The sequence below is a fragment of the Symsagittifera roscoffensis genome, chromosome 3, assembly GCF_963678635.1.
Source record: "Symsagittifera roscoffensis chromosome 3, txSymRosc1.1, whole genome shotgun sequence".
Taxonomy (NCBI): domain Eukaryota; kingdom Metazoa; phylum Xenacoelomorpha; order Acoela; family Convolutidae; genus Symsagittifera; species Symsagittifera roscoffensis.
In genome coordinates, this window is record NC_087064.1 from 3,478,880 (window position 1) to 3,499,263 (window position 20,384).

Below are 20,384 nucleotides of genomic sequence, written 5' to 3' on the forward strand. Positions count from 1 at the left end.
CACTCTTTTTCTTCCCCATTTAAATCCTATAAAGTATAGTTTTTCAATCATATAATCACGATGATACAAACAGTTATCGCCCATATATTCGCAAAGTATTCAGTTTTTTTTCTGAAAATTATCGCATTAGAACCTCTTTTCATCGTCAAACGATGAACAGAAAACTTATTTTGTTCTCATCTCTCAAAAAAATATATTTCAAAACATGGTTTACTGTAAGCATGACGTTCATTTTGAAACAAGAAAAAAAATCATTGGATTTAAAAAAAGTTTATTTATTAGTGCATTGCAACATTTTTTTTAATTTTTATTTTCACTAAATTAACAAAATGTTTTTATAATCTAAACAGGCTGATTTTGGTTTGGATTTGTTTTTCCATTTTTGAAAAAAGTGACAGAATTTTTGTACTCGGGGTGGTTTTTTCCCCAAGACAAATTTCGATTTTTTTCAACAAACCAGTCTTTAAGGAATTTTTTGTATTATCCAAAGGTATTATTGTCGTAAAGTTTTGAGGGTTTAAAGACTGCCATGCCAGTTTGGCCAAATCGACAAATAACGCGTGATATGATATACTTCACACTATTAACGCGTAAGCGGAGATTTAATCCGTCCGAGAATTGGTTCAATTTTGATATTGATTGAAGCAGGCTATGGGTCAGGGGCGGATTTGGGGTTTTCTCAAGGGGGGGGGGTGCAAATTTTCAAAAAATTTTCGAAAATTTTGAATTTTTTTAGGCCGACCAAATTGATTTTTCGAGCTCTTCCAAAGCACAGTGTTTTGACCTTATTTTGGCAAAATTTTGTGTGCGCTGGCAAAAGGTATTCATGGCAAAATCGTTCAAAAAAGAACTAAATCAATTCAATGGATCGTAATAAATAACAGTACAAAAATTTCTCCCACAGAATTCAATTATCTGGCAATTTCATTTTGAACAACAAATTAGCACACTAATTATCTTACATCTGACAATTTTATGCTCGAAAATGAAAAAAAAAAACAGATGATTTTGTCAAAATAACCATTAAGATAGTTTCATTTCATTTCAATTACATTGGAAATAAATGTTTTTTTTTCTGAATATTATAACAAAAAAAATCTGTTTTTCTGTTCAGTTAATTGCAATATACTCTTTTTCTTCCCCATGTAAACCCTATAAAGTATAGTTTTTCAATCATATAATCACGATGATACAAACACTTATCGCCCATATATTCGCAAAGTATTCAGTTTTTTTTTCTGAAAATTATCGCATTAGAACCTCTTTTCATCGTCAAACGATGAACAGAAAACTTATTTTGTTCTCATCTCTCAAAAAAATCTATTTCAAAACATGGTTTACTGCAAGCATGATGTTCATTTTGAAACAAGAAAAAAAATCATTGGATTTAAAAAAAGATTATTTATTAGTGCATTGCAACTTTTTTTTTAATTTTTATTTTCACTAAATTAACAAAATGTTTTTATTATCTAAACAGGCTGATTTTGGTTTGGATTTGTATTTCCATTTTTGAAAAAAGTGACAGAATTTTTGTGCTCGGGGTGGTTTTTTCCCCAAGACAAATTTCGATTTTTTTTAACAAACCAGTCTTTAAGGAATTTTTTGTATTATCCAAAGGTATTATTGTCGTAAAGTTTTGAGAGTTTAAAGACTGCCAGTTTGGCCAATTCGACAAATAACGCGTGATATGATATACTTCACACTATTTATGCGTAAGCGGAGATTTAATCCGTCCGAGAATTGGTTCAATTTTGATATTGATTGAAGCAGGCTATGGGTCAGGGGCGGATTTAGGGTTTTCTCGAGGGGGGGGGGGTGCAAATTTTCAAAAAATTTTCGAAAATTTTGAATTTTTTTAGGCCGACCAAAATGATTTTTCGAGCTCTTCCAAAGCACAGTGTTTTGACCTTTTTTTGGCAAAATTTTTTGCGCCGCTGGCAAATTTTTGAAAAAACAGTCAAAAAAGCCGTTTTTGAAAACATTTTGACTAAAAAATTGCGTTTTTTCGGCGCGCGCTCCCCCCTCAAAGTTAGTATATATTGGCGCCAAAGGCGCCTTTAGAAAAGTTTTAGGGTCGGTTTTCTTTGAGCGAAATCTGTCATTGGTATTTTATATGGCGTATGGGAAGATGATGAAAATTTTGTGTTCGTCCCAGTTCAAACCTTGCTGTGTGATCTATCCATGTAGTTCACAAGTATGAGAGATCCCTGAAATGATTTTTTAAATTTCAGGAGCTACTATGTCGGTCGCCTACAAACTTATTTGAAAAAAATTAAGTACAGTTCAAGGGGTGCTGGTATGGTACTGATATCTTCGGAGAAAAATATGGTCTTTTAAAATCTTCGGAAAGAGGTCTTGTTATCTTGTGGTTTTGAGATTGGTGGCACTTATCCAATTGGCGGTACCTATATTCCATACACGTTATTCTAAGGACTAAACTACCATACTTGTGTCAAACAGTGTCTCTCTTTACATGCCTCCTTTTGGGCTTCTCCGGCTGTTTTAAATGTTTTACATGCCTATTTTTGGGCTTCTTCGGCTGTTTTGGATGTTATATGCCTCCTTTCAGTTTTTTTGTCTTCTTCGGCTGTTTTGGATATCTTAGGCAAAAACAAATTTATAATTTAGTCCCAGTTTAATTAGTTTTGATGAACTCGACATCAAATGAACAATTCAGATTAGAACTTCATTGCGTTATCTGAAAAATTGTTTTTTTTTTCATTAGTGTGCTGTTTGAAAATAGTTCATCAGGTGGATGCTGCTTAGCTGGCCAGTTTAAATTGCTAGTTGGAGTCAAACTGACTTGTTGCTCGTTCAATTTTCAAAAACGTTTTCCAACATTTTTCCAATCTGATTTTTCAAAAAAATTTTTCCTTTTCATTCATTTTTTCTATCAAGTGCGATCTGCTTCGCCTCTGTGTAAAAAAACTGGTCTTGCCCTTTTTTCTCCTCTAGTAGACAAAATTATACGCAAATTGAAGTTTTTATTCTTTTAAAAATACCGAAACTCAATGACAACTTTAGGCACGATTTACTTAGAGGGAATGCTCTCAGCTAATTTTTTATGAAGTGTCATTACTTGATTTTAAGAACTTACCAGTGTTTTGCGGGTGAAAAAAGCCAGTTTTTGCCAGCTGCCTTAAGTTTTTGCAACGGCGTGAAATTTTAAAACACGGTCGAGCAGAGGAAAGTTCTCACTCTTGACAATTCAATTTCTGATTAAAAATTTTGCAGATGGCATGATCAACTCTTTTTACCCCGCTTATTCGACAAAGTGTTCCGTCTCCTAAAAAAATAGATGGCAATTGGTGAAAACGGGCATCTTCAGACCCTGAAAACACTGGTAAGTGTTCAAATCCAAGTAATGACACTTTCTTAATATATAGTTGAGATTATTTGCTCATGTTCATGCAAAAATCTTGTTTAACTACCACACAAATGCTGTTCATATTGACCATTGAAACATGACTTTCAGATGGTAAAGAAACGAAATTGAACGCAAACTTGAGTTTACGTTTGTTTTACCACTATTGGTGAAAGAATGGTGAAATTTTACTTGTGGTAACATGTTTCAGACAACTAGGTCTGCTATTTGACCGAAGGAATTCTTCAACGAATTACTCGTGGCACATTATTTATTGGCTTAACTTGATTCAACTTGATGAAAATTTGCATTCTTTTGGCCTACCATAAGTAATTGAACTATACTTTCTTATTTTTTGTTTGTTCCGTCTATTAAGCTCTGCCATCCTTTATTGTTCCGACTTTCGATACGGAAGTTACACAATATTTGTGCTCGGTGTGGGTTTTTTTCTTCAGACAAATTTCGACTTTTTAACTAGCCATTTTTGACGGAATTTTTTATATCATTCAAAAAGTAACGTTGTCTTGAGCTCAAATTTGAAAAGATATTCTACCTGTGATCATTTTTCGTAAAGTTATGGGGGTTTAAAAATTGCATTTTTGGCCAATTTGGGACAATTAACGCGCGATATTTTTCGCGCTATTAACGCGCAAGAGGAGAGTTAACCCGTCTTAAAATTGTTCCAAATTGGTTGAAAAAAATAATTGCCATTATTTATTTGTTACAAGGAGCGAAATCTATCTTTTGTACTAATTATCGCGTGTGGGGGGATGACTTTCATAAAAAATTTCAAATTTTAGAAAAAAAAATTTCATTTTGTTTTATTTCAATAAATTTTTTAATGTTATTACTGCTCCATAAACCTTAAAAGGCAGTCGGAACATTCAGGGCTTCGCCCTGATACGAGTAGTCTTGTTGTTCCGACTTTCGATACGAAAGTAACGGAATGTTTGTGCTCGGGGTGGGTTTTTTTTTCTTCAGACAAATTTCGACTTTTTAACTAGCCATTTTTGACGGAATTTTATTATATCATTCGAAAGGTATCGTTGTCCTGAGCTCAAATTTGAAAAGATATTTCACCTGTGATCATTTTTCGCGAATTTATCTTTTTGTACTTTATATGGCGTGTGGGGGGGACGATGGCGTGTGGGGGGACGAAAAAATTCAAATTTTAGAAAAAAAAATTTCATTTTATTTTATTTCATTTATTGTTTTAATGTTATTACTGTTCCATAAAACCTTAAAAGGCAGTCGGAACATTCAGGGCTTCGCCCTGATACGAGCAATCTTGTTCGAGTTTATTTCTCAGTTCATCAGCATGGAAGCTGAAACAGATAACGAACCTAGATCGAGTCAAGCCGCGGTTACTTTTAACTGCTCGGTGTGCACGATGACAATAACTGATTTGAAACTGAAGTTTAGATGTACAACGTGTGAACAAGCGAAAAGCGCCGATTCCTCCGACCAAGGCTCAGATTTTCTCATGTGTGAAATTTGTATTCAAACGCATACAAGGAGAAAACATGATGTTTTGGACTACAAACAAATGAAAGCTATCGTATGTCAGCAGCATTTCGTAGTTTGCAGCTCTTTTTGTGTAGATTGCGATCAACTGATTTGTAATATGTGCGTTGCACAAAAACACGCAATCGAAGGACACCAAATTGTTCCGCTAGAGAAACAAGCCAACGAAATAAAAGCGAAAGTGCATGAAGCTTTAAGCGGTATTGACAAAGAATACAAGCCAATTGTCAAAAATTTAGCCAGCGCTAAAAAATTTGCTGATAAGGTGAAAAAAATGGGTGTAGACATGTCACACGATGATGGTATCAAAGTTAAACTCAGTCAATTGTTTCAAGATGTTTTAGAAGAAGTAGACGAAGACATCAAGTCTGTTGTAGAATCTGCGAGCTCAAATGAATCGAGAGCCAACGACTTCGTTAAGAAATTAGAAGAAGTTCGCGATTCTGCTGAGTCGAAGCAACGTAAATGGAGAGAGTTGCTTAGCTTCTCAGATGGTCGTCTGGTCAAAGAATTTGATCTGAATTCACTCGAAATTTTAACTGATGACGTTGATGGCAGTTTAATTTGCGATGAATCTTTTGGCTCAAACGAAGTTCTTGCTGTCGAAAACAGTCTGAAAGAATCCTTGGAACTCACTTTGAAAGCGTTCACAGATGAAATGGTCGAAGTGCTTACTTCAATCGCTGAAAGTGGAATCGATGGTAATTCGTCCAAATTACCATTACCTGTTGATTGTAATTATTTCAAAAATTACCCGAACAAAAAAATTGAAATGGCGGCTTCTGACTCCCATTTATGTATTGCACACTTCCGTGAAAACAGCCATTACATTTCATTCCAATTTATTGACAAGAGTGATAAAGCAACATTGAAGTGTGTTAAGGATGTAGATGGCAAGTTTTTCCGACTGTTTTCCTGTTTCGGAGGCGTGGTGTTTCAAGTTGGCGAAAAAAGCTACCATGCTTTCAAGACCTCGGAGGGGAAAATTCAGCTGGTTGATCGGTGGGAAATAGATGTACCCAACGTAAAAGGATTCTATTATCACAAAGGAGCCTTTCAGCATCACTTTTATATATTATCGGCTACAGCAAGCTGGACGTGGCAGTGTGCAGATAATTTGCGCGAAGACATTCGTATCGGTCCTGCTGATAAGTTTGCTGTTTCCTCGAATATAGTTCCAAATTCGTTTTACATGGCGCATTCCAACCAGCCTGATAGAATTAAATTATATATTATGAAAGATCAGCGTGGTCTTAGAGGTGCAGGTCAATTGAACGCTCAGACTGTTCAGCCTGTCACCAACATTGCTTTTGAATTGTTTAATGAACAACCTGTTCTCATTGCGTATTCCATATCGGAAAACGAAGTTCGATTTGCCTATATGCATTACAACGGTGATTTTTCTACTGGGGAAACTTTCAGCAAAACAGTCAATTTGAAATCAGTTTTGGATATTCAGTTCTTCAATTCGGACTGTTATTTTCTCACGCAGAAAGGAGACGTCATTCGTCAGAAAAATTTCTTCACTTAGCTGAGCTGAGATTCAAATGAAGCCTAGTGTTTCAAATAGACAAGTAGATCGTTCCTTTCATACATATTTCTATACATAATTCTAATCTATACATATTTCAATAAAATGAATTAGCCGTCTATTTTTCTATTAGTAGAGCGTTATATACTGTTTAGCTAGATGGAAATTTTTGTACAGGGAGGTGTTTGAGGGTAGCTTATACATATTTTAATAAAATGAATCAGCCGTCTATTTTTCTATTAGTAGAGCGTTATATACTGTTTAGCTAGATGGAAATTTTTTGTACAGGGAGGTGTTTGAGGGTAGCTCATACATATTTTAATAAAATGAATCAGCCGTCTAGTTTTCTATTAGTAGAGCGTTATATACTGTTTAGCTAGATGGAAATTTTTGTACAGGGAGGTGTTTGAGGGTAGCTTATACATATTTTAATAAAATGAATCAGCCGTCTATTTTTCTATTAGTAGAGCGTTATATACTGTTTAGCTAGATGGAAATTTTTTGTACAGGGAGGTGTTTGAGGGTAGCTCATACATATTTTAATAAAATGAATCAGCCGTCTAGTTTTCTATTAGTAGAGCGTTACATACTGTTTAGCTAGATGGAAATTTTTGTACAGGGAGGTGTTTGAGGGTAGCTTATACATATTTTAATAAAATGAATCAGCCGTCTATTTTTCTATTAGTAGAGCGTTATATACTGTTTAGCTAGATGGAAATTTTTTGTACAGGGAGGTGTTTGAGGGTAGCTCATACATATTTTAATAAAATGAATCAGCCGTCTAGTTTTCTATTAGTAGAGCGTTATATACTGTTTAGCTAGATGGAAATTTTTGTACAGGGAGGTGTTTGAGGATAGCTTATACATATTTTAATAAAATGAAACAGCCGTCTATTTTTCTATTAGTAGAGCGTTATATACTGTTTAGCTAGATAGAAATTTTTGTACAGGGAGGTGTTTGAGGGTAGTTTTTACATATTTTAATAAAATGAATCAGCCGTCTATTTTTCTATTAGTAGAGCGTTATATACTGTTTAGCTAGATGGAAATTTTTGTACAGGGAGGTGTTTGAGGGTAGCTTATACATATTTTAAGAAAATGAATCAGCCGTCTATTTTTCTATTAGTAGAGCGTTACATACTGTTTAGCTAGATGGAAATTTTTGTACAGGGAGGTGTTTGAGGGTAGCTTATACATATTTTATTAAAATGAATCAGCCGTCTATTTTTCTATTAGTAGAGCGTTATATACTGTTTAGCTAGATGGGAATTTTTGTACAGGGAGGTGTTTGAGGGTAGCTTATACATATTTTAATAAAATGAATCAGCCGTCTTTTTTTCTATTAGTAGAGCGTTATATACTGTTTAGCTAGATGGAAATTTTTGTACAGGGATGTGTTTGAGGGTAGCTCATACATATTTTAATAAAATGAATCAGCCGTCTATTTTTCTATTAGTAGAGCGTTATATACTGTTTAGCTAGATGGAAATTTTTGTACAGGGAGGTGTTTGAGGGTAGCTTATACATATTTTAATAAAATGAATCAGCCGTCTATTTTTCTATTAGTAGAGCGTTATATACTGTTTAGCTAGATGGAAATTTTTTGTACAGGGAGGTGTTTGAGGGTAGCTTATACATATTTTAACAAAATGAATCAGCCGTCTAGTTTTCTATTAGTAGAGCGTTATATACAGCGTTATATACTGTTTAGCTAGATGGAAATTTTTGTACAGGGAGGTGTTTGACGGTAGCTTATACATATTTTAATAAAATGAATCAGCCGTCTATTTTTCTATTAGTAGAGCGTTTTATACTGTTTAGCTAGATGGAAATTTTTGTACAGGGAGGTGTTTGAGGTTAGCTTATACATATTTTAATAAAATGAATCAGCCGTCTAGTTTTCTATTAGTAGAGCGTTATATACTGTTTAGCTAGATGGAAATTTTTGTACAGGGAGGTGTTTGAGGGTAGCTTATACATATTTTAATAAATGAATCAGCCGTCTATTTTTCTATTAGTAGAGCGTTATATACTGTTTAGCTAGATGGAAATTTTTGTACAGGGAGGTGTTTGAGGGTAGCTTATACATATTTTAATAAAATGAATCAGCCGTCTATTTTTCTATTAGTAGAGCGTTATATACTGTTTAGCTAGATGGAAATTTTTGTACAGGGAGGTGTTTGAGGGTAGCTTATACATATTTTAATAAAATGAATCAGCCGTCTAGTTTTCTATTAGTAGAGCGTTATATACAGCGTTATATACTGTTTAGCTAGATGGAAATTTTTGTACAGGGAGGTGTTTGAGGGTAGCTTATACATATTTTAATAAAATGAATCAGCCGTCTATTTTTCTATTAGTAGAGCGTTATATACTGTTTAGCTAGATGGAAATTTTTTGTACAGGGAGGTGTTTGAGGGTAGCTTTTACATATTTTAATAAAATGAATCAGCCGTCTAGTTTTCTATTAGTAGAGCGTTATATACAGCGTTATATACTGTTTAGCTAGATGGAAATTTTTGTACAGGGAGGTGTTTGAGGGTAGCTTATACATACTTTAATAAAATGAATCAGCCGTCTATTTTTCTATTAGTATAGCGTTTTATACTGTTTAGCTAGATGGAAATTTTTGTACAGGGAGGTGTTTGAGGGTAGCTTATACATATTTTAATAAAATGAATCAGCCGTCTAGTTTTCTATTAGTAGAGCGTTATATACTGTTTAGCTAGATGGAAATTTTTGTACAGGGAGGTGTTTGAGGGTAGCTTATACATATTTTAATAAAATGAATCAGCCGTCTAGTTTTCTATTAGTAGAGCGTTATATACAGCGTTATATACTGTTTAGCTAGATGGAAATTTTTGTACAGGGAGGTGTTTGAGGGTAGCTTATACATATTTTAATAAAATGAATCAGCCGTCTATTTTTCTATTAGTAGAGCGTTATATACTGTTTAGCTAGATGGAAATTTTTTGTACAGGGAGGTGTTTGAGGGTAGCTTTTACATATTTTAATAAAATGAATCAGCCGTCTAGTTTTCTATTAGTAGAGCGTTATATACAGCGTTATATACTGTTTAGCTAGATGGAAATTTTTGTACAGGGAGGTGTTTGAGGGTAGCTTATACATACTTTAATAAAATGAATCAGCCGTCTATTTTTCTATTAGTATAGCGTTTTATACTGTTTAGCTAGATGGAAATTTTTGTACAGGGAGGTGTTTGAGGGTAGCTTATACATATTTTAATAAAATGAATCAGCCGTCTAGTTTTCTATTAGTAGAGCGTTATATACTGTTTAGCTAGATGGAAATTGTTGTACAGGGAGGTGTTTGAGGGTAGCTTAAACATATTTTAATAAAATGAATCAGCCGTCTATTTTTCTATTAGTAGAGCGTTATATACTGTTTAGCTAGATGGAAATTTTTGTACAGGGAGGTGTTTGAGGGTAGCTTATACATATTTTAATAAAATGAATCAGCCGTCTATTTTTCTATTAGTAGAGCGTTATATACTGTTTAGCTAGATGGAAATTTTTGTACAGGGAAGTGTTTGAGGGTAGCTTATACATATTTTAATGAAATGAATCAGCCATCTATTTTTCTTTTAGTAGAGCGTTATATACTGTTTAGCTAGATGGAAATTTTTCTACAGGGAGGTGTTTGAGGGTAGCTTATAAATATTTTAATAAAATGAATCAGCCGTCTATTTTTCTATTAGTAGAGCGTTATATACTGTTTAGCTAGATAGAAATTTTTTTGTACAGGGAGGTGTTTGAGGGTAGCTTATACATATGTTAATAAAATGAATCAGCCGTCTATTTTTCTATTAGTAGAGCGTTATATACTGTTTAGCTAGATGGAAATTTTTTGTACAGGGAAGTGTTTGAGGGTAGCTTATACATATTTTAATGAAATGAATCAGCCATCTATTTTTCTTTTAGTAGAGCGTTATATACTGTTTAGCTAGATTGAAATTTTTCTACAGGGAGGTGTTTGAGGGTAGCTTATAAATATTTTAATAAAATGAATCAGCCGTCTATTTTTCTATTAGTAGAGCGTTATATACTGTTTAGCTAGATAGAAATTTTTGTACAGGGAGGTGTTTGAGGGTAGCTTATACATATTTTAATAAAATGAATCAGCCGTCTAGTTTTCTATTAGTAGAGCGTTATATACTGTTTAGCTAGATGGAAATTTTTGTACAGGGAGGTGTTTGAGGGTAGCTTATACCTATTTTAATAAAATGAATCAGCCGTCTATTTTTCTATTAGTAGAGCGTTATATACTGTTTAGCTAGATGGAAATTTTTGTACAGGGAGGTGTTTGAGGGTAGCTTATACATATTTTAATAAAATGAATCAGCCGTCTATTTTTCTATTAGTAGAGCGTTATATACTGTTTAGCTAGATGGAAATTTTTGTACAGGGAGGTGTTTGAGGGTAGCTTATACATATTTTAATGAAATGAATCAGCCATCTATTTTTCTTTTAGAAGAGCATTATATACTGTTTAGCTAGATGGAAATTTTTGTACAGGGAGGTGTTTGAGGGTAGCTTATACATATTTTAATAAAATAAATCAGCCGTCTATTTTTCTATTAGTAGAGCGTTATATACTGTTTAGCTAGATGGAAATTTTTGTACAGGGAAGTGTTTGAGGGTAGCTTATACATATTTTAATGAAATGAATCAGCCATCTATTTTTCTTTTAGTAGAGCGTTATATACTGTTTAGCTAGATGGAAATTTTTCTACAGGGAGGTGTTTGAGGGTAGCTTATAAATATTTTAATAAAATGAATCAGCCGTCTATTTTTCTATTAGTAGAGCGTTATATACTGTTTAGCTAGATAGAAATTTTTTTGTACAGGGAGGTGTTTGAGGGTAGCTTATACATATGTTAATAAAATGAATCAGCCGTCTATTTTTCTATTAGTAGAGCGTTATATACTGTTTAGCTAGATGGAAATTTTTTGTACAGGGAAGTGTTTGAGGGTAGCTTATACATATTTTAATGAAATGAATCAGCCATCTATTTTTCTTTTAGTAGAGCGTTATATACTGTTTAGCTAGATTGAAATTTTTCTACAGGGAGGTGTTTGAGGGTAGCTTATAAATATTTTAATAAAATGAATCAGCCGTCTATTTTTCTATTAGTAGAGCGTTATATACTGTTTAGCTAGATAGAAATTTTTGTACAGGGAGGTGTTTGAGGGTAGCTTATACATATTTTAATAAAATGAATCAGCCGTCTAGTTTTCTATTAGTAGAGCGTTATATACTGTTTAGCTAGATGGAAATTTTTGTACAGGGAGGTGTTTGAGGGTAGCTTATACCTATTTTAATAAAATGAATCAGCCGTCTATTTTTCTATTAGTAGAGCGTTATATACTGTTTAGCTAGATGGAAATTTTTGTACAGGGAGGTGTTTGAGGGTAGCTTATACATATTTTAATAAAATGAATCAGCCGTCTATTTTTCTATTAGTAGAGCGTTATATACTGTTTAGCTAGATGGAAATTTTTGTACAGGGAGGTGTTTGAGGGTAGCTTATACATATTTTAATGAAATGAATCAGCCATCTATTTTTCTTTTAGAAGAGCATTATATACTGTTTAGCTAGATGGAAATTTTTGTACAGGGAGGTGTTTGAGGGTAGCTTATACATATTTTAATAAAATAAATCAGCCGTCTATTTTTCTATTAGTAGAGCGTTATATACTGTTTAGGTAGATGGAAATTTTTGTACAGGGAGGTGTTTGAGGGTAGCTTATACATATTTTAATAAAATGAATCAGCCGTCTATTTTTCTATTAGTAGAGCGTTATATACTGTTTAGCTAGATGGAAATTTTTGTACAGGGAGGTGTTTGAGGGTAGCTTACACATATTTTAATAAAATGAATCAGCCGTCTATTTTTCTATTAGTAGAAGGTTATATACTGTTTAGCTAGATGGAAATTTTTTGTACAGGGAGTTGTTTGAGGGTAGCTTATACATATTTTAATAAAATGAATCAGCCGTCTAGTTTTCTATTAATAGAGCGTTATATACTGTTTAGCTAGATGGAAATTTTTGTACAAGGAGGTGTTTGAGGGTAGCTTATACATATTTTAATAAAATGAATCAGCCGTCTATTTTTCTATTAGAAGAGCGTTATATACTGTTTAGCTAGATGGAAGTTTTTGTACAGGGAGGTGGTTGAGGGTAGCTTATATATATTTTAATAAAATGAATCAGCCGTCTATTTTTCTATTAGTAGAGCGTTATATACTGCTTAGCTAGATGGAAATTTTTCGTACAGGGAGGTGTTTGAGGGTAGCTTATACATATTTTAATAAAATGAATTAGCCGTCTATTTTTCTATTAGTAGAGCGTTATATACTGTTTAGCTATAACTTTTGTACAGGGATGGAAATTTTTGTACAGGGAGGTGTTTGAGGATAGCTTATACATATTTTAATAAAATGAATCAGCCGTCTATTTTTCTATTAGTAGAGCGTTATACACTGTTTAGCTAGATGAAAATTTTTGTACAGGGAGGTGTTTGAGGGTAGCTTATACATATTTTAATAAAATGAATCAGCCGTCTATTTTTCTATTAGTAGAGCGTTATATACTGTTTAGCTAGATGGAAATTTTTGTACAGGGAGGTGTTTGAGGGTAGCTTATACATATTTTAATAAAATGAATCAGCCGTCTTTTTTTCTATTAGTAGAGCGTTATATACTCTTTAGCTAGATGGAATTTTTTCGTACAGGGAGGTGTTTGAGGGTAGCTTATACATATTTTAATAAAATGAATCAGCCGTCTATTTTTCTATTAGTAGAGCGTTATATACTGTTTAGCTAGATGGAAATTTTGTACAGGGAGGTGTTTGAGGGTAGCTTAAACATATTTTAATAAAATGAATCAGCCGTCTATTTTTCTATTAGTAGAGCGTTATATACTCTTTAGCTAGATGGAAATTTTTGTACAGGGAGGTGTTTGAGGGTAGCTTATACATATTTTAATAAAATGAATCAGCCGTCTATTTTTCTATTAGTTGAGCGTTATATACTGTTTAGCTAGATGGAAATTTTTTGTACAGGGAGATGTTTGAGTGTAGCTTATACATATTTTAATAAAATGAATCAGCCGTCTTTTTTTCTATTAGTAGAGCGTTATATAATGTTTAGCTAGATGGAAATTGTTGTACAGGGAGGTGTTTGAGGGTAGCTTATACATATTTTAATAAAATGAATCAGCCGTCTATTTTTCTATTAGCAGAGCGTTATATACTGTTTAGCTAGATAAACATTTTTCCTACAGGGAGGTGTTTGAGGGTAGCTTATACATATTTTAATAAATTGAATCAGCCGTCTATTTTTCTATTAGTAGAGCGTTATATACTGTTTAGCTAGATGGAAATTTTTCCTACAGGGAGGTGTTTGAGGGTAGCTTATACATATTTTAATAAAATGAATTAGCCGTCTATTCTTCTATTAGTAGAGCGTTATATACTGTTTAGCTATAACTTTTGTACAGGAATGGAAATTTTTGTACAGGGAGGTGTTTGAGGATAGCTTATACATATTTTAATAAAATGAATCAGCCGTCTATTTTTCTATTAGTAGAGCGTTATATACTGTTTAGCTAGATGGAAATTTTTGTACAGGGAGGTGTTTGAGGGTAGCTTATACATATTTTAATAAAATGAATCAGCCGTCTATTTTTCTATTAGTAGAGCGTTATATACTATTTAGCTAGATGGAAATTTTTGTACAGGGAGGTGTTTGAGGGTAGCTTATACATATTTTAATAAAATGAATCAGCCGTCTTTATTTCTATTAGTAGAGCGTTATATACTCTTTAGCTAGATGGAATTTTTTCGTACAGGGAGGTGTTTGAGGGTAGCTTATACATATTTTAATAAAATGAATCAGCCGTCTATTTTTCTATTAGTAGAGCGTTATATACTGTTTAGCTAGATGGAAATTTTTGTACAGGGAGGTGTTTGAGGGTAGCTTATACATATTTTAATAAAATGAATCAGCCGTCTATTTTTCTATTAGTAGAGCGTTTTATACTGTTTAGCTAGATGGAAATTTTTGTGCAGGGAGATGTTTGAGGGTAGCTTATACATATTTTAATAAAATGAATCAGCCGTCTATTTTTCTATTAGTAGAGCGTTATATACTGTTTAGCTAGATGGAAATTTTTTGTACAGGGAGGTGTTTGAGGGTAGCTTATACATATTTTAATAAAATGAATCAGCCGTCTATTTTTCTATTAGTAGAGCGTTATATAATGTTTATATAGATGGAAATTTTTCTACAGGGAGGTGTTTGAGGGTAGCTTATACATAATTTAAAAAAATGAATCAGCCGTCTATTTTTCTATTAGTAGAGCGTTATATACTGTTTAGCTAGATGGAAATTTTTCCTACAGGGAGGTGTTTGAGGGTAGCTTATACATATTTTAATAAAATGAATCAGCCGTCTATTTTTCTATTAGTAGAGCGTTATATACTGTTTAGCTAGATGGAAATTTTTGTACAGGGAGGTGTTAGAAGGTAGCTTATACATATTTTAATAAAATGAATCAGCCGTCTATTTTTCTATAAGTAGAGCGTTATATACTGTTTAGCTAGATGGAAATTTTTGTACAGGGAGGTGTTTGAGGGTAGCTTAAACATATTTTAATAAAATGAATCAGCCGTCTATTTGTTTATTAGTAGAGCGTTATATACTGTTTAGCTGGATGGAAATTTTTGTACAGGGAGGTGTTTGAGGGTAGTTTATACATATTTTAATAAAATGAATCAGCCGTTAATTTTTCTACTAGTAGAGCGTTATATACTGTTTAGCTAGATGGAAATTTTTGTACAGGGAGGTGTTTGAGGGTAGCTTATACATATTTTAATAAAATGAATCAGCCGTCTATTTTTCTATTAGTAGAGCGTTATATACTGTTTAGCTAGATGGAAATTTTTGTACAGGGAGGTGTTTGAGGGTAGCTTATACATATTTTAATAAAATGAATCAGCCGTCTATTTTTCTATTAGTAGAGCGTTATATACTGTTTAGCTAGATGGAAATTTTTGTACAGGGAGGTGTTTGAGGGTAGCTTATACATATTTTAATAAAATGAATCAGCCGTCTATTTGTTTATTAGTAGAGCGTTATATACTGTTTAGCTAGATGGAAATTTTTGTACAGGGAGGTGTTTGAGGGTAGCTTATACATATTTTAATAAAATGAATCAGCCGTCTTTTTTTCTATTAGTAGAGCGTTATATACTCTTTAGCTAGATGGAATTTTTTCGTACAGGGAGGTGTTTGAGGGTAGCTTATACATATTTTAATAAAATGAATCAGCCGTCTATTTTTCTATTAGTAGAGCGTTATATACTGTTTAGCTAGATGGAAATTTTGTACAGGGAGGTGTTTGAGGGTAGCTTAAACATATTTTAATAAAATGAATCAGCCGTCTATTTTTCTATTAGTAGAGCGTTATATACTCTTTAGCTAGATGGAAATTTTTGTACAGGGAGGTGTTTGAGGGTAGCTTATACATATTTTAATAAAATGAATCAGCCGTCTATTTTTCTATTAGTTGAGCGTTATATACTGTTTAGCTAGATGGAAATTTTTTGTACAGGGAGATGTTTGAGGGTAGCTTATACATATTTTAATAAAATGAATCAGCCGTCTTTTTTTCTATTAGTAGAGCGTTATATAATGTTTAGCTAGATGGAAATTTTTGTACAGGGAGGTGTTTGAGGGTAGCTTATACATATTTTAATAAAATGAATCAGCCGTCTATTTTTCTATTAGTAGAGCGTTATATACTGTTTAGCTAGATAAACATTTTTCCTACAGGGAGGTGTTTGAGGGTAGCTTATACATATTTTAATAAATTGAATCAGCCGTCTATTTTTCTATTAGTAGAGCGTTATATACTGTTTAGCTAGATGGAAATTTTTCCTACAGGGAGGTGTTTGAGGGTAGCTTATACATATTTTAATAAAATGAATTAGCCGTCTATTCTTCTATTAGTAGAGCGTTATATACTGTTTAGCTATAACTTTTGTACAGGAATGGAAATTTTTGTACAGGGAGGTGTTTGAGGATAGCTTATACATATTTTAATAAAATGAATCAGCCGTCTATTTTTCTATTAGTAGAGCGTTATATACTGTTTAGCTAGATGGAAATTTTTGTACAGGGAGGTGTTTGAGGTAGCTTATACATATTTTAATAAAATGAATCAGCCGTCTATTTTTCTATTAGTAGAGCGTTATATACTATTTAGCTAGATGGAAATTTTTGTACAGGGAGGTGTTTGAGGGTAGCTTATACATATTTTAATAAAATGAATCAGCCGTCTTTATTTCTATTAGTAGAGCGTTATATACTCTTTAGCTAGATGGAATTTTTTCGTACAGGGAGGTGTTTGAGGGTAGCTTATACATATTTTAATAAAATGAATCAGCCGTCTATTTTTCTATTAGTAGAGCGTTATATACTGTTTAGCTAGATGGAAATTTTTGTACAGGGAGGTGTTTGAGGGTAGCTTATACATATTTTAATAAAATGAATCAGCCGTCTATTTTTCTATTAGTAGAGCGTTTTATACTGTTTAGCTAGATGGAAATTTTTGTGCAGGGAGGTGTTTGAGGGTAGCTTATACATATTTTAATAAAATGAATCAGCCGTCTATTTTTCTATTAGTAGAGCGTTATATACTGTTTAGCTAGATGGAAATTTTTTGTACAGGGAGGTGTTTGAGGGTAGCTTATACATATTTTAATAAAATGAATCAGCCGTCTATTTTTCTATTAGTAGAGCGTTATATAATGTTTATATAGATGGAAATTTTTCTACAGGGAGGTGTTTGAGGGTAGCTTATACATAATTTAAAAAAATGAATCAGCCGTCTATTTTTCTATTAGTAGAGCGTTATATACTGTTTAGCTAGATGGAAATTTTTCCTACAGGGAGGTGTTTGAGGGTAGCTTATACATATTTTAATAAAATGAATCAGCCGTCTATTTTTCTATTAGTAGAGCGTTATATACTGTTTAGCTAGATGGAAATTTTTGTACAGGGAGGTGTTAGAAGGTAGCTTATACATATTTTAATAAAATGAATCAGCCGTCTATTTTTCTATAAGTAGAGCGTTATATACTGTTTAGCTAGATGGAAATTTTTGTACAGGGAGGTGTTTGAGGGTAGCTTAAACATATTTTAATAAAATGAATCAGCCGTCTATTTGTTTATTAGTAGAGCGTTATATACTGTTTAGCTGGATGGAAATTTTTTGTACAGGGAGGTGTTTGAGGGTAGTTTATACATATTTTAATAAAATGAATCAGCCGTTAATTTTTCTACTAGTAGAGCGTTATATACTGTTTAGCTAGATGGAAATTTTTGTACAGGGAGGTGTTTGAGGGTAGCTTATACATATTTTAATAAAATGAATCAGCCGTCTATTTTTCTATTAGTAGAGCGTTATATACTGTTTAGCTAGATGGAAATTTTTGTACAGGGAGGTGTTTGAGGGTAGCTTATACATATTTTAATAAAATGAATCAGCCGTCTATTTTTCTATTAGTAGAGCGTTATATACTGTTTAGCTAGATGGAAATTTTTGTACAGGGAGGTGTTTGAGGGTAGCTTATACATATTTTAATAAAATGAATCAGCCGTCTATTTGTTTATTAGTAGAGCGTTATATACTGTTTAGCTAGATGGAAATTTTTTGTACAGGGAGGTGTTTGAGGGTAGTTTATACATATTTTAAAAAAATGAATCAGCCGTCTATTTTTCTACTAGTAGAGCGTTATATACTGTTTAGCTAGATGGAAATTTTTGTACAGGGAGGTGTTTGAGGGTAGCTTATACATATTTTAATAAAATGAATCAGCCGTCTATTTTTCTATTAGTAGAGCGTTATATACTGTTTAGCTAGATGGAAATTTTTCGTACAGGGAGGTGTTTGAGGGTAGCTTATACATATTTTAATAAAATGAATCAGCCGTCTATTTTTCTATTAGTAGAGCGTTATATACTGTTTAGCTAGATGGAAATTTTTGTACAGGGAGGTGTTTGAGGGTAGCTTATACATATTTTAATAAAATGAATCAGCCGTCTATTTTTCTATTAGTAGAGCATTTTATACTGTTTAGCTAGATGGAAATTTTTGTACAGGGAGGTGTTTGAGGGTAGCTTATACCTATTTTAATAAAATGAATCAGCCGTCTATTTTTCTAATAGTAGAGCGTTATATACTGTTTAGCTAGATGGAAATTTTTTGTACAGGGAGGTGTTTGAGGGTAGCCAATACATATTTTAATAAAATGAATCAGCCGTCTATTTTTCTATTTGTAGAGCGTTATATACTGTTTAGCTAGATGGAAATTTTTGTACAGGGAGGTGTTTGAGGGTAGCTTATACATATTTTAATAAAATGAATCAGCCGTCTATTTTTCTATTAGTAGAGCGTTAAATACTGTTTAGCTAGATGGAAATTTTTGTACAGGGAGGTGTTTGAGGGTAGCTTATACATATTTTAATAAAATGAATCAGCCGTCTATTTTTCTATTAGTAGAGCGTTATATACTGTTTAGCTAGATGGAAATTTTTCGTACAGGGAGTTGTTTGAGGGTAGCTTATACATATTTTAATAAAATGAATCAGCCGTCTATTTTTTCTATTAGTAGAGCGTTATATACTGTTTAGCTAGATGGAAATTTTTGTACAGGGAGGTGTTTGAGGGTAGTTTATACATATTTTAAAAAAATGAATTAGCCGTCTATTTTTCTATTAGTAGAGCGTTATATACTGTTTAGCTATAACTTTTGTACAGGGATGGAAATTTTTGTACAGGGAGGTGTTTGAGGGTAGCTTATACATATTTTAATAAAATGAATCAGCCGTCTATTTTTCTATTTGTAGAGCGTTATATACTGTTTAGCTAGATGGAAATTTTTTGTACAGGGAGGTGTTTGAGGGTAGCTTATACATATTTTAATAAAATGAATCAGCCGTCTATTTTTCTATTAGTAGAGCGTTATGTATTGTTTAGCTAGATGGAAATTTTTGGGCAGGGAGGTGTTTGAGGGTAGCTTATACATATTTTAAAAAAATGAATCAGCCGTCTATTTTTCTATTAGTAGAGCGTTATATACTGTTTAGATAGATGGAAATTTTTGTACAGGGAGGTGTTTGAGGGTAACTTATACATATTTTTTTAATAAAATGAATCAGCCGTCTATTTTTCTATTAGTAGAGCGTTATATACTGTTTAGCTAGATGGAAATTTTTGTACAGGGAGGTGTTTGAGGGTAGCTTATACATTTTTTAATAAAACTAATCAGCCGTCTATTTTTCTATTAGTAGAGCGTTATATACTGTTTAGCTAGATGGAAATTTTTGTACAGGGAGGTGTTTGAGGGTAGCTTATACATATTTTAATAAAATGAATCAGCCGTCTATTTTTCTATTAGTAGAGCGTTATATACTGTTTAGCTAGATGGAATTTTTTCGTAAAGGGAGGTGTTTGAGGATAGCTTATACATATTTTAATGAAATGAATCAGCCGTCTATTTTTCTATTAGTAGAGCGTTATGTACTGTTTAGCTAGATGGAAGTTTTTGTACAGGGAGGTGTTTGAGGGTAGCTTATACATATTTTAATAAAATGAATCAACCGCCTATTTTTCTATTAGTAGAGCGTTATATACTGTTTAGCTAGATGAAAATTTTTGTACAGGGAGGTGTTTGAGGGTAGCTTATACATATTTTAATAAAATGAATCAGCCATCTATTTTTCTATTAGTAGAGCGTTATATTCTGTTTAGCTAGATGGAAATTTTTGTACAGGGAGGTGTTTGAGGGTAGCTTATACATATTTTAATAAAATGAATCAGCCGTCTATTTTTCTATTAGTAGAGCGTTATATACTGTTTAGCTAGATGGAAATTTT

General features: G+C 32.7%; 2 protein-coding genes across 7 annotated transcripts in view; both read left to right on the forward strand.

The window, feature by feature from the left end:
* The window catches only part of LOC134841161 (protocadherin Fat 4-like), a 112,575-nt gene that overhangs the window by 63,407 nt on the left and 28,784 nt on the right, over positions 1-20,384 (forward strand). The window lies entirely within an intron of this gene.
* On the forward strand, positions 3,428-6,549 carry LOC134841427 (uncharacterized). Of its 6 annotated transcripts, none has more exons than XM_063857409.1 (2): positions 3,428-3,801; positions 4,662-6,549. In XM_063857409.1, the coding sequence occupies exon 2, from the start codon at positions 4,683-4,685 to the stop codon at positions 6,417-6,419; it is 1,737 nt and encodes a 578-aa protein (XP_063713479.1). In that variant the 5' UTR covers positions 3,428-3,801; positions 4,662-4,682; the 3' UTR covers positions 6,420-6,549. The 6 variants fall into 6 exon arrangements, with proteins under 6 accessions (XP_063713479.1, XP_063713477.1, XP_063713480.1 ...); XM_063857407.1 differs by having other exon boundaries at positions 3,429-3,757; positions 4,629-6,549; XM_063857410.1 differs by having other exon boundaries at positions 3,429-3,757.